Raw genomic sequence first — 14071 nt, 5'->3', positions numbered from 1 at the left:
AATCATTTTGAACATGCACAAATTTAAAATGTGTGTCTCATTGATGACATGCAATTTTGGCAGCTAATGGCACACATTAGAGCTCATAGACACGTGAAGTTCTTAAGAGATGCAACGCTAGAATGAAAAGATAGCTGTTTATTCTCTGCTTACAAATGGATGATAAATGGGCCTGTTTATTGTGAAATATTGGACTGGTTTTTGGAGTATAGTACAAAAATCTAGGATATTATGAACGGCTTCTAAATAAAATGCATGCCGTGATCTTTATTGATTTATTAGTAGCATCTAAAGCAAACAATAACACATCGTTCAGTAAATAAATTTAGCATCCAACAATCGGAAAGCCCCAGAAACCTTTGAATTGATATATAAAAAACAAACATTTTACATCAGCTCTGGATATGCAGACAAACGTGACTATGTTTTTAGATTTTGTTTGTTTTCTGAAACACGAGCTAACGACTATGATTGGAAAAGAGGTTCTCAACCTAACAAGGTTTTCACCATGTAACCCGGCATGTGATGTGCAGACAATTGACAGTTGACATCTACACATTCAGTGTCATGAGTGAAATAATCAGATGACGTGGCCACTTTGAGATCATGTGTAACCCAAAAGGTATTGACCTAATTGTCAATGGTTCTGAAAATTGAGAAATGGTTAAAAAAAAAAAAAAAAGGTTGACCGCTAATCAAATCTACTTAACACTTTCACATATTAGCACTAAAATTTTTCATCATTACTGACTTGCTATAAAAGTCTTTTGCTAACCCACAAAACAAAAACTATTCAAATCTCAACATTTGAGAGATTCCTTGCCTGTTCTGATCACATTCACAGGACACTTTTAAGGAAACCAAATGCTCTTCCAGCAGCTATTTCCTGGACTCATTGGTATACTCACCTCCTTACCAGTATTTAATACTCAGTTTACAAACATGATGGATTAAATGGAAATGGCAGCTACTTCTCAAGGTTTCTGGGTATGTGAGGCAACAGCGTAAGCAGGCTGATGTCCGGGGTTAAAAAATCTCTTAAATACTGCATGTTTAAGAGCTTTTGAGATACATAAATGAATATGGGATCTGTAACCTGAAACCTAAAAGAAATATGATTCTAAATTTGTTTTAAAAATCACACCTTAATATAAGGTGGATTATCATTCCTTTTCTGGGAGGTATTAAATTAGGTCATGAGAGATTAATTTAAAACCAGGGTATGCAAAGCCATATTGTTTGGAAAGCTGGAAGCAGGAAAACAAGTTACCATATATTTTCTAACAAGCATTCTTTTAAAACTTTTATTTAAAAAACTGGATGATAGAATGTTTTTTAAAAGAAATTTAGTGATTTAAGTGATTTATAGTGTTTAGTTCAACAAATGAAATGTCTTTATACTTTAGTGAAAGTGAAAAATGACTAGTGGCAAATGACTGAAGCACAGAAGGTAGATGTAAAGATGTTGCTCTTACTTTGGTTTCTCAAGAGGCTCTGGTTCATTGCGTCCTTCACCAGCAGGAGTCTTCTCAGCCTCCTCACCTGTCAGCAGCTGAAGCTCTGCTTCTACTTTACCCTTAAGAGATAATAATAACTCTTAAACTAATAAAAGTGCTACAAATTCAATTGATGGATTAGGATTAGCATTTATTGTAAAAAAAAAAAAACAACTACAACAAAAAGGCACCATAAAAGTTTCATTACAGTAGTCCATAGGACTTGCAGGAGGTCACACGGCTATCTTGCTTTAGTTGTTCGAATCATGTATCATGTGAGAGATTTTGAATATGTAGAAATGTAAGATTTGAAATTGAAATGCTTGGAAAGGAGCATTTTCAGTAAATCAGTTCATTTTGGTTAGAAAAACCAAGCAATATTGGTCAAACTTTTGGTTAAATTGATGTAGCTTACTATAGTAATCGAGTAAATGATGAATACTTACAAATAACTAAACCAGACCTTAACTTTATTCTAATTACAAGTAGGCATTTTAATCATTTGTGTATTTACATTGTAGCAACATCAACTTAAAACAAAGTGTAATGGAATATTGCACATCTAGCAATCGTAGTCATGTTTAATGTTCTGCCAGCCAACAGCTGACTGGTCCTGATGTTACATGTTAACCATTGAATTTGCATGCATTTACATTGTCTTTGCGCTAGTGTTGCTGTGAGTTCACATCAGTTTCTGTCACATTCCTTCCTCCTCCCCAGCACCACCTGTCTACAGCTGCTTGTGGGGGATTTATGTTTGTCTGTCTGTGCAGCCGCAGCTTAGATGCTCACAGCACACTCTTGCATACATCTTATGCTGGGTTCCTTTCACACTACATAGCTGTTTCATGAAGTTCCTATGGTTTCCTATCACATGGACTAAACTTCACACTATGCGATCATTACTTATTTGAACGAACACCGATTTGCCTCAGAATTTAGGCCTTTGTCATCAATCTCAAGAAAACCGTTTGTGGGTGAAATTCGGGCACAGAAACATGTAGTGCATATCCGGCAGCATGGTAAGCAGATTTAGCTGTTTAGTTGCACAGTTTCAGCACAGTGCCACCTATTGGTCAGGAGATATGAAAATGTTTTTTTTTTCTAATAACTTCTGAATTGTTTGGCAAAATATCACAAGACTGATCTCTTTTGATTCAGTGCAGCATATGGAGTTTAATACCCCCCAAATTTGTTGTAAAATGTCATATTTTATTAATGCATTACCTTATCATCACAAATTTCAGTATGTGTCATCTGCATCATGATCTTAGGGTACTCTAAAGATTTTGGGGCAGTGCCAACTTTTGGTCAAAAATTGTAATGAAATGACTATGAAATTTTGACATATAACATGGATTATGTCTAGAACATCGATACCAATTATGCCTACTTTTTCATACTCCTCCTAAACAGTTTGTCTGATTTTCACCAAATTCGACTCTGATCTATCTATCTATCTACATATATATATATATATATATATATATATATATATATATATATATATATATATATTTCAGTTTTAGTTATTGAAGTACATCAAGTCAAACTAAATGAAAATTAGAAAATAGTGTATTTATGTGCCGACAACTTACTGTGATTTCCAACTCGTCATTTTCATCTCGTGCCACAAATGGCCACCAGCCTTTAATTCTCTTCTGTTTGAAGATGTTGACCATGGGCATGTCTTGCTCGTTTATCACCATGTCAATGGAGCACTGCTTCGATGTCTTTGCACCACGAGGAAATCGATTCAGGTCTAGTTCAATTGCACCTGAAACAGAAACCAAACACATGGGCCGACATGAATGAAGGTCATTAAGTCTGAAATGAATGTAAATTTAATCATACAAAGCACATTAATAATTATAAAAGTACAACAGCACACCCAGGAAGTCATCTGCAGAGAAGTGATCCGCATCCCACACTTGCAAATTCAGTCGGGCAGGAATTTTATACTCAGTCTCATCCCAAGAAAACATGGACTCTTTCTTTGAGATGACGATTTTCTCTTCGGCCTGTAGGTAGTCAAAAGGGTAAATGAAGCGCCAGTTGAAATTGCCCTCTCCCGTCAGAGAGCGATAGTGGACATCTGTGTCCTGTTTGTCTTCTTGTTGACCTTTCAGCCATCTGTTGGTCACAAGTTACGTGAAAAGTTATATTGTGACTAGAGGATCAGTACTTACAGTTTGTGATCCAGCGGCACCTCCATAAGTAGCAAGTCTCACATTTTATATGTTTTATACAGAGCCCCGTGCATGACATGCAAGAAAAAATAAATAAATTGTGCGCACGTTTTACTAATTCTTTCCCTCGTTTTGCGTTGCGTTGAACGTTTTAGTACATTGAGGGAACGAAATAGTAAATCGTGCACATGATTTAGCCTACTATTTTTTCCTGCACGTCATGTGCGAGACTCCGTAGTTTTATGATTATTTGCAAATAGCATTTCCTCTTTTATGAAAGAGAGGGTCGGGGTGAGCAGAACTCATTAGCATTTAAAGAGACATGCATTGAAACCGGTCACTGTGGACAGAGCTGTTTTTGACAAGGTTAAAAGGGCATTTTCCATGACCATTGAGCAATTATAACCTATGTATGTTGTAGACTTTTCATGAGGACCCTTAAAAAAATCATACGAACTTGGGTATGACAAAATGGGCATCTGATGTCCCCTTTAATGCAAGTAATAAATTATATTTTTTGAGATGATGAGGCAATTATCAGTCTGCTTCTAAAACAAGTCTCAGTAAAGACCCAACAAAATGTTCCTCTTATCGCCCAATTAGCTTACTTAATATAGATTCTAAAATGATTGCCAAGTCCTTTGTATGAGGATTCTGCTGAAAAAACCAAGGTGGAGCAGTACAAGTGATCTATTCTGTAAGACAAGAGTTCTATCCTTTCCGAGTTTAATGAGAAATTTAATGTATAAATGTAATTGTCGTTGGATGAATCACAGAATTGCAATTTAATGTAGTTGTCAAACCCTAGGCTTACTATAGCGTGATCAGTCACCTATGTGAAAGCATTGCTATAGCTGTCTTTTTTAATGAGTTGTTGTATTTTGTGTGTTTTTTTTACCAATGGACCTTGAGTCTGGAAATAAAAGCTGAATGAATGAAATTAACAGACACACACACACACACACACACACAAACACACACACTTGTGACTTGGAGGTCAGTGTGAATCATAGTCATGAAAATAAAGAAAACTCTTTGAATGAGAAGGTGTGTCCCAAACTTTTGGTCTGTACTGTATATATATATATATATATATATATATATATATATATATACACACACAAGTAATTTGAATGAAAAAGATCCCTTACCCTCTAACAAAAATGTCACTGGATTTTTCCCCCGTGAAGATGTCATCGTCCTCCAGAACGACTTCGTCTGTGTTCCACACGATCACCCTGAGCTCAAATCTGTCCGTGACCAAAACAGGTTTAGAATATAAGACTCATCTGTATTTTGCTTAAGAATTTCATTAAGTGCTTCCTACTTCTTTGGCTTCCTCGGTGAAATATCGACAGAGGGTCCAGGCGCAGGCATATCCTTTGGGAACATGTCCACCCACATCTCAATCTTCCCCTACATCAGAAACACTCCCATTCATTAACGGCTCATTAACACCATTTCATTAGCAGACCGCGCTGCCATTTAGGACAGTATCCCTAACCTGCTCCATCCCAGGTTTATCCGGATTCAGGAGAGACCTCGTCTCCACGTGCTCTGGGACGAGTTTGCAGCCGATCCGTGGCATATCTTCCCAGCGGTTTAGTACAGCAAGAGCCAGGTGCTCATCCGTCTGTTTCTTCAATCCTGTCAGGAAAAAAAAAACATTTGTACATTTCATCTTATGTGCTACTTTCCAATGGGATCTCGTAACTCAGCAAGGAACGAATGAAGCATATTTGAAGCAAATGACTGCATTAATGCAACATGCAGATTTTAAAATATTGCATTTCAAATTGCTTTGTGGATACCAAACGTGCATACCATTTTCATCCTCAATTTCAGTCGGTCCCGTGTAAACTCTGTTCGCCACTTTCACTCGTCCCCCTGGACCGTACTGGGGCGGATCCATTTTTCCATCTTTGCAGAGTTTGGCAAGGATTTGCGTTGGCTTCAGTGGGTCCCTCCACACATTATAGCCATGACTAAAAGAAAAAGTAGGAAACCTTTTATCCAAGTATCCTTTTCTGAAGCCGAAACAGATCCCAGAACCCAGATCATTTTTCCATATATAAAACACTTTTAAGTGATTTATAAGCTTTATTACACTTATTTTATTATCTAGTTATTCATATTTTGTATTAGATAAAAATGAGAAATATCATTTGATAAATGATTTAACAGTTTGCAATGAAAACAGAAATAAAATCTAATACAGAATATTAATACAAAGCTATAATAGTATATAAATGCTATTAAAATAACACAATCCCCAATGTGTTTAGAAGAAGTCTATTACACACATTGCGTAGCTGGCACTGAGACCACATGTTGCCCTGTGTTTGCTGTAGTAACGGTTTTCCAAGTCAATCTTTGTCTCCCCAATCAGGTCGTCAGTTCCCACCAAATCCCAGTCGTAGATGGACACGGTGAGGGTGGAATCCATCGGGAGCGTCGCTTCAATATCAAAAGACCTGCGAGTTTGAAGTTTGCACTTAATATTAATCAGTTGAAAGCGACCATCAAAATCTCTGTGCTAATGTACTCACTTTCCAAACACAGGGTTGAGTTGTTTAGAGATGTAGTTCTCTTTGTCCTTGATCTCTGTCGTCCCGAGCTTGATGGCAATATATGGGTCGGCCTTCCCATTGATGTCTGCAGGATGCAGTTCTGTTGCCTGAGACAAAGCCACGCATTTGTTCAAATGGCCAAATGGGGAACAACTCAACGTACTGCTCTAAGCTGTGTAATACTACATACCCTGACAACATAGACTCGGACAATGATGTTAATGGGGTCGTTGTGTGGGATGTTCTGGAACATGCCCATGTTGGAATCAAAGCCCATTTCTCTGGACATCTCATCAAATACAGGGACTTTGTAGATGCACAGGGATCCCTACAGTACACACAGCAAACACAACTGTTGAATACTTTTAGTATATTTAAAGGCTACTCTTAGAGTCACATTATTGGTACACACCTTTACTCCAACATTTTTTTGTCCAAAAAAGACACCCGTTTCATAGAATGATGTTTACATTGTTGTCGATATAAACATCCACTAAACTGAAATCATCTTGGGCCAGATTCACAAAGACTTTTTTTTTAAGTAAGAAGTAAAGACTTTTCACAATTTTAAGCAGAAAAAAAAAAAACAGATTTGCTAGATGTAAACTCACAACTCTGAATTTCTTATATTCTGACTTTCTCATAATTTTGACTTTTCTTCTCAAAATTACGACCAGTTTATAATAATAATAATAATACTTCTTTTGACTTTTATCTCTGAATTTTGAGTTTAGATCTTGCAATTGTTTTTCCACCATGGAATAAAAAATAAAAATGGTAATTGAATCTTTTTTATCTCACAGTTTTTTTCTTGCAATTTTAAGCTTATATCTCACATTTCTGGACTTTTTTTTTCAGAATAACAAGAAAAAAAGTCTGAATTTTGAGATATAAACTGAGAATTGTGAGACAAATTCATCATTACCTTTTTTTTCATAGTTTTGTCTTAAGACCAAGCTAGAAAAAAGATAAAAACATTCTTAAGTATTACAGGAATAATAAAAAAATAATAATAAATAATAATAATAATAATAATAATAAATCTTTATTTGTTTTCTTAAGTAAAAAATAATAATAATTTATAAAATGGTAGTTATAAGTATAAGAATGCTTCATGAATCTGGCTCCTGACTTCCACTGAATCCATCGTCTTTTTTAATGAAATATTTCAATACTTGAGACACATGATATACATTATCAAAAGTTAACTAATTAACTGAATTATGGTTCTCTTTCAAAGGAACTTCGAACTGCGTCCTCTAGGGGCCGTTTTGGGAAACACTTCGTCGTGACCCATGTCTGAAGCATACATTGAAAAAACACCAACTTGTTGGCCATCTACAGCCTCTGAGGTCACTACCGGCGCGACTGTAAACAGGCACCGGGAGATCACGTCATTCTCTTCTTCGTCTTCAGTGACTGTTCTGTTTGAAGCATGCATCTGAAAGAACCGATGAGAGCGATCTTTCGCTGTATATCATGGCGACTATTAGCAAGCGTTTAGACAATGTGTGCATCCGTGTCAGTGTTATTTGACACCCGATGACACACGAGACCTAGGCGTCATTTGTTTGGGTGAAGAGCACGTACGCGATTTCTTTGAGAAGGCAATCACCGTGCATTGTGAGCGTTTTTTCAAGGAAAAAGGCTCTGCTCTCGTTCGTCTCTCTCCCGATAAAGGCAGCCATCTGCTTCCCGCGGTTCAGGATCTGCCGCTGCTGAGGACTAGAGGAGAATGAGCTCATGAGACTGCAGGTGGATATGTTTGAATGTTTTAAAGAGGGATTTTCCCTCGGGAGGATGATGTTAAATCTTTAACACTTAAACATCTGATACTGAGGTTAGTGCTCTGCAGGGAAAAATTAGATATCTGAGGATGGTGAAGAAGCTGAGGCTGAGCCTTCTCAATTCTAGAGCTGGAGGTTATAGAGGTTATGGATCGCGCCACGGCAAAGTTAAACCTGCCACGAAAATGCAAGATGACGATGTAAGGCCATAAAAATAAAAAAAACCCTCGATGAGCATTTTCTTTCTGACCATAGGCCTCCAGCTCAAATGAGCCTTCCATTTCAGCATGATCTCCATATGGATATCAAAAAGAAATGAAAGAGGCTGTTTTCTTATTGCATCCCTCGGTTTCGGCATTAGAGTAAATCTGCCCCCCGTAGAAAGAGCTAAAAAATAATAATAATAATAATTTTCTTTCTGCGGGGGAGACATCCTCTCTTAAGCTCCCTCCTTGCCATCTAAGCCCCTTCAGACATTAATCTGGTTTAGATGGCAAGGCATACGCAGCAGCAAGTCAGGCTGTTGCTTTGTTACACATGATGGTGGTGCTTCAAGCATATCAGGCTGATCTGCTAAGAGACCTGGATGGAGGCAAGGGCCTTTCTCCTGATCAGGTAGCCAAGCTATGCCGCACTACAGACCTCTCTCCATGCTACCAAGCAGGCCGTCTCCGCCATGGGTGGGTCTTGGGCGGCCATTGTGGCAGCAGAGAGACATCTGTGGATGAACTTGGCAGACATCGGGAAGAAAGAAAAGGCTTTCTTCTCGATACTCAGGTTTCGCCTTCTGAACTTATCTGTATTTCCGTTGAGAAGGTGATTGAGAAGTTCAGGGAGATGAAGGCTTGCTCTGCTTCTTTCATAACCTTCATTCCATGCGGGCAGGGGTAAGAGGAATCGTGGGTCACGAGGTGGTAAGAAGAACCTAAGGGATGTGATCCAGACGAGGCAGCGTTCTCGTCCGAATCAGAGTGATACAGAGGAATCTACTCATTCTCTTCAGGGATTTTTTACTTCTGGTTTTATCCTCCCCTTCCTAATTTCATTGATGTCTGTCCAGGTCACCCTGAGGGGTCCCCAGGCCACTTAGTGGTGCTGTCGCATCTAGCGGGAAGTGGAGGTGGCAGTTACAAGAGATCCAATCGCAGGTTGGGTTTTAATTGGTAATCCAAATCAGCATCCAACAAGCAGGGGTCAAAACCATAAATCCATCCAAAAATAAACAAACAGGGAAGGAACAGGAAAGGGAACAGAAAAATCGGAAGACGAGGACACCCGGAAGGCGAGGAAACTGGGTAACGGAATGAAAGGACTCCATGAAGACAAACAGAAAAACCGGTTAATATAGGCAGGGTAATGGCTATCAAGTGAAGACACCTGAGTGCAATTAACAGGAGTGCAATTACTGTGATGAAGGGACAAGGCTTTGTGGGAATTGTAGTGCCTACGGTGAGGTGCCTATGGGGAAGTGAGACCACTAGTGGAGACAGAGACCAGACAGCATGACATTACCCCCTCCTCCACGGAGCAGCTACCAGATGCTCCACCCGAACCCAAGAAGAGACCAAGGAACACAGAGACCAGGAGGGAGGTGGAGCAGTGGAGGACCAGGGCGAGGGATGGAGGGCCAGGTAAAATGGGGAAACAGAGACAAGAAGTGCAAAAAACAAAAACAAGGAGCCCAGGAGGTAGGTGGACCGGCGGAGGGCCAGGTCCACAGATGGAAACAGAGAGAAGATGAGCAAAAAACAAAAACAAAACAACAACAAAACACAAGTCCAGGAAGGACATGACGTTCAGTGTCCCAGGGCGGAACCGACAGGGCAGGAATCCAGAGAGGAGCAAGGTGGAATTGGAGCCATGCGGTCGAGACAGAAGCCCCCCAGGGTGGTGCAGAAGACCACCACATCCGTGCGGTCAAGACAGAAGCCCACCCAGGCGGCGCAGAAAGCCACCACATCCATCTGGTCAAGACAGAAGCCCACCAAGGTTGTGCAGAAGACAACCACATCCATGCAGTCAAGACAGAAGCCCACCAGGGCGGTGCAGAAGACCACCACATCCGTGCAGTCAAGACAGAAGCCCACCAGGGCGGTGCAGAAGACCACCACATCCGTGCAGTCAAGACAGAAGCCCACCAGGGTGGTGCAGAAGACCACCACATCCGTGCGGTCGAGACAGAAGCCCACCAGGGTGGCGCAGAAGACCACCATATCCTTGCTGTCGAGACAGAAGCCCACCAGGGTGGCGCAGAAGACCACCACATCCATGCGGTCGAGGCAGAGGGCCACCCGGGCAGTGCAGAAGACCACCACAGTGGGATCGATGACACAGGAGAGTAAGTCTGGTTAGGTAAGTCTGAAACAGAGAATATGAACAAGTTAAGGGTGGCCTCTGTGGCCACGACAGGATCATTTGAGCGCTCAGAGAATTCAGCTGAGATGTGACAAGGCTCTGGAAGTTCCGCAGAGACGAGGATAGGCTCTGGTAGTTCAGCAGAGACGAGGATAGGCTCTGGTAGTTCAGCAGAGACGAGGATAGGCTCTGGTAGTTCAGCCGAGACGTGGAGAGGTGTTGGTAGTTCAGCCGAGACGTGAAGAGGCTCTAGTAGTTCAGCAGAGACGTGGGGAGGCTCTGGTAGTTCAGCAGAGACGTGGAGAGGCTCTGGTTGTTCAGCTGAGACGTGGACAGACTCTGGTAGTTCCGCAGAGACGTGGAAAGACTGGTAGTTCCGTGGTGTTAAAACTGGATTCATGAAGATCATTGGTGACTTGACTCTGCTCATGAAGATCATTGGTGACCTGACTCTTCTCATGAAAATCAATGGTGACTTGCATTTGTTCATGAAGATCAATGGTGACTTGCCTTTGCCCATGAAGATAGTCGGTGACTTGACTCTGCTCATGAAGATCAATGGTGACTTGCCTTTGCCCATGAAGAACACTGGTGACTGGACTTTGCCCATGAAGATCAATGGTGACTTGCCTTTGCCCATGAATAACACCGGTGACTTGACTTGACTCTGGAGTGTCAACGGTGACTAGACTTGACTCCAGAGTGTCAACGGTGACTAGCCCTGACTCTGGAGTGTCAACATTGACTGGCCCTGACTCTGGAGTGTCAACATTGACTGGCCCTGACTCTGGAAGGCCAACGGTGACTAGCCCTGACTCTAGAGGGTCAACGGTGACTTGACCTGACTCTAGAGGGTCAACGGTGACTTGACCTGACTCTGGAGGGTCAACGTTGACTTGACCTGACTCTGGAGGGTCAACGGGAACCTGACTTGACTCTGGAGGGTCAACGGGAACCTGACTCGACTCTGGAAGGTCCACTGTGGCTGCCATCTTGGGCAGTGGCGCTGGGGTGGCGGCCATCTTGGGCAGTGGCGCTGAGGTGGCGGCCATCTTGGGCAGTGGCGGCCATCTTGGGCAGTGGCACTGGGGTAGCGGCCATCTTGGGCAGTGGTGGCCATCTTGTGCTGTGGCGCTGGGCTGGCGGCCATCTTGTGCTGTGGTGCTGGGCTGGCGGCCATCTTGTGCTGTGGCGCTGGGCTGGCGGCCATCTTGCACTGTGGTGCTGGGCTGGCGACCACCTTGAGCTGTGGCGCTGGGCCACGTAAAATCCACGTAAGTGGTAAATGTGCATGCAAGGCTCTTTGCAAGTGTGCATGCGCACTTTCTGAAATCCTGTAGGGTAAGGGTTACGCGCTTCGCCTTGTTCCCTTTCTTGAGATGATTAGACCTTGGTTCCTTGGGCTTCATTCAGCCAGTGTGTATTTATTTATACACTTCAAGCATCGCTTCCCTCAACATGAGGGGCTATTTGGGCGATTCTCTTGGTATTTTAGCAGCGCTCTCCTTTTTACAAAAAGGGTCGCCTATGAGCACGCTACTCTGAGCTCGGAGTTCTCCTCTCATATGAGATGGAGTTCTCTGTTTTTTCCCCAGAGCGCTCCAGCATTGTCTCCATAGATCGAGTTGGTGACTCTCAATCATACTGTTTTGAGATGCAACATTCCATCTATGACCTGTTCTATCAGAGTGCCACGAGAGCCCCTCCGTAGAGCAGTATTTGAAAATCCACGCTATGGTAAGTGTGCACGTGAAGTCTTTCCACACTTTCTGAAATCCACACTGTGGTAAGTTTGCACGCTAGTATTCTGCGTTCTTTCTAAAATCCTATATGGTGAGGGCTTTGCGCGGTTGCTTCATGCCATTTCTTGAGTTGGTAAAATCCCCATTCGTTTTGGGCGCCACTCCACCTATGTATCCTCGGACACCTATCTAAACAGGGTGTTGCTACTAAAGAACTGTTGAGACAGCTCTCTCAGCAAGCTTATGCATAAGTTAGCAGTAGCACCTGTGTGACAGGCAAGACTTGGTAGAAAATTTTAGGTTCTTAGCCATATCCCTTTAAAGGAATATTTCCTGATTCCAAGACTTCAGCTCTACCCCTCGGGGGTAGGCCCTAGGGCTGAGGCCCTAACAATTAAGTTGGGAATGTAGCTTAGGCCTTTGGCCGTAAGGGGTACTGTCACAGACAGCTGTCTAAACGTCCCAGGGGCAACTGGAAATGGTAGAGTTGGTACTTAGTGCTTGCCATGATTCTGGCCTGCACCCCCCTCAGCATGGTGGCGTGGGTATACAGTTCCCCATAGCACCCCCTAGCTCCCTGTCATGCTTCGGGTGCAAGCTTCAGATGAATAAGTGAATGAAGTGTTCTCCCGGTGCCTATTTATAGTCGTGCCGGTAGTGATGTCAGAGGCTGTAGCCGGCCAACAAGTTGGTGTTTTTTCAATGTATGCTTCAAACACTGGTCACGACGAGGTGTTGCCCATAGCAGCCCCTAGAGGACGCAGTGTCTCGTTCCCTACTCAGGGAACCATGGTTATATTAGTAACCCGAGACGTTTCTCCTGATCTTAAAAACCTTGTTCGAAAGACTTTTGCATTCAAAAAAGTGCCTATGAACAGAGTTATTATTGCTAACTAAAACTAAAATTAAAACTAAAACCATAAAAAATTAAATAAACATTAACTATTATATCAAATATAAAAAAAATCTTAAATCTTAAAAATATAAATACTTATTTTATTTCAGCTTATTGCCAATGCAGCATTTCACATTTTCTTTTAGTTTAATTTAAAGTACTAAACAAAATAAATCTATAATAAAAATGATAAGAATATATAGACATTAAATTAAACAGTAACTACAAATTTACTAAAACTTTAACTAAAATGAAAATGAAAACTAAATCTGAATATTAATAAAACCTATAATAGTATACAAACAACACTGCTGATGAATATGTGTTTGCAGAACTATATTTTTTAGTTAAAATAGAAAACAGTAATAATAAAACATGATAAATGTATGACTGGAGAAACAGCAAGTCAGAAGCAAGAGAGCAATAAGCAATGAGTGACAAACCTTGAATTTGCCAATAAGTCTGTCTTCATCAGCTGCATTCTGCTCAACGTCAGCATCGTCTGAACACTTGCCTCGATAAAGGTTGAAAGTGTGAAGCCAGTCTTCGAAGCGGTCAAACTGATATTCAAGCTCTCTGTTGAATATCTATGGAGGAAACAAGAATCCCCACCCTCTTTTACATCCATGAGGCATCCCAAACGCTCTCCAAAGAGACCAAAGTTACAGTGAGGGCTTTCTTTTTTTTAAATGGACTTTTGCTATTAAAATAATATTTCACCCAAAAATGTTTCTTCATTGAAAGAGATTTAAAGAAATGTAGCATTGTATCAGTGTCTCATCAATGGATGCTCTGCAGTGAATGGGTGCTGTCAAAATGAGAGTCCAAACAGCTGATAAAAACATCACAATAATCCACAGCACTCCAGTCCATCAGTGAACATCTGGAGAAGACAAAAGCTGTGTATTTGTAAGAAACAAATCTGTGTTTAACCACAAACCATTGCTTTTGGCTAAAATATTAGTCCTTTATCCGTAATAGTGCTTTCACCACTAAAAAAGTGGTCTGGTCTGAATCGGGAGAGAAATCTGCCCAGA

General features: G+C 41.3%; 1 protein-coding gene across 1 annotated transcript in view; it reads right to left on the bottom strand.

The window, feature by feature from the left end:
- LOC113060422 (otoferlin-like) overlaps positions 1-14071 on the bottom strand; it is a 38839-nt gene that overhangs the window by 531 nt on the left and 24237 nt on the right. The window contains exons 31-41 of the mRNA XM_026229326.1: positions 13478-13621; positions 6446-6583; positions 6235-6362; positions 5989-6159; positions 5510-5670; positions 5190-5332; positions 5013-5101; positions 4837-4935; positions 3388-3629; positions 3095-3273; positions 1476-1576 (exon numbers count right to left, since the gene is read on the bottom strand). Coding sequence (XP_026085111.1) covers positions 1476-1576; positions 3095-3273; positions 3388-3629; positions 4837-4935; positions 5013-5101; positions 5190-5332; positions 5510-5670; positions 5989-6159; positions 6235-6362; positions 6446-6583; positions 13478-13621 — 1595 coding nt within the window. The remainder of the gene's footprint in view (positions 1-1475; positions 1577-3094; positions 3274-3387; positions 3630-4836; positions 4936-5012; positions 5102-5189; positions 5333-5509; positions 5671-5988; positions 6160-6234; positions 6363-6445; positions 6584-13477; positions 13622-14071) is intronic.

The sequence above is a fragment of the Carassius auratus genome, chromosome 42 (genome assembly GCF_003368295.1).
Source record: "Carassius auratus strain Wakin chromosome 42, ASM336829v1, whole genome shotgun sequence".
Taxonomy (NCBI): domain Eukaryota; kingdom Metazoa; phylum Chordata; class Actinopteri; order Cypriniformes; family Cyprinidae; genus Carassius; species Carassius auratus.
This window is presented reverse-complemented; position numbering and strand designations above follow the sequence as displayed.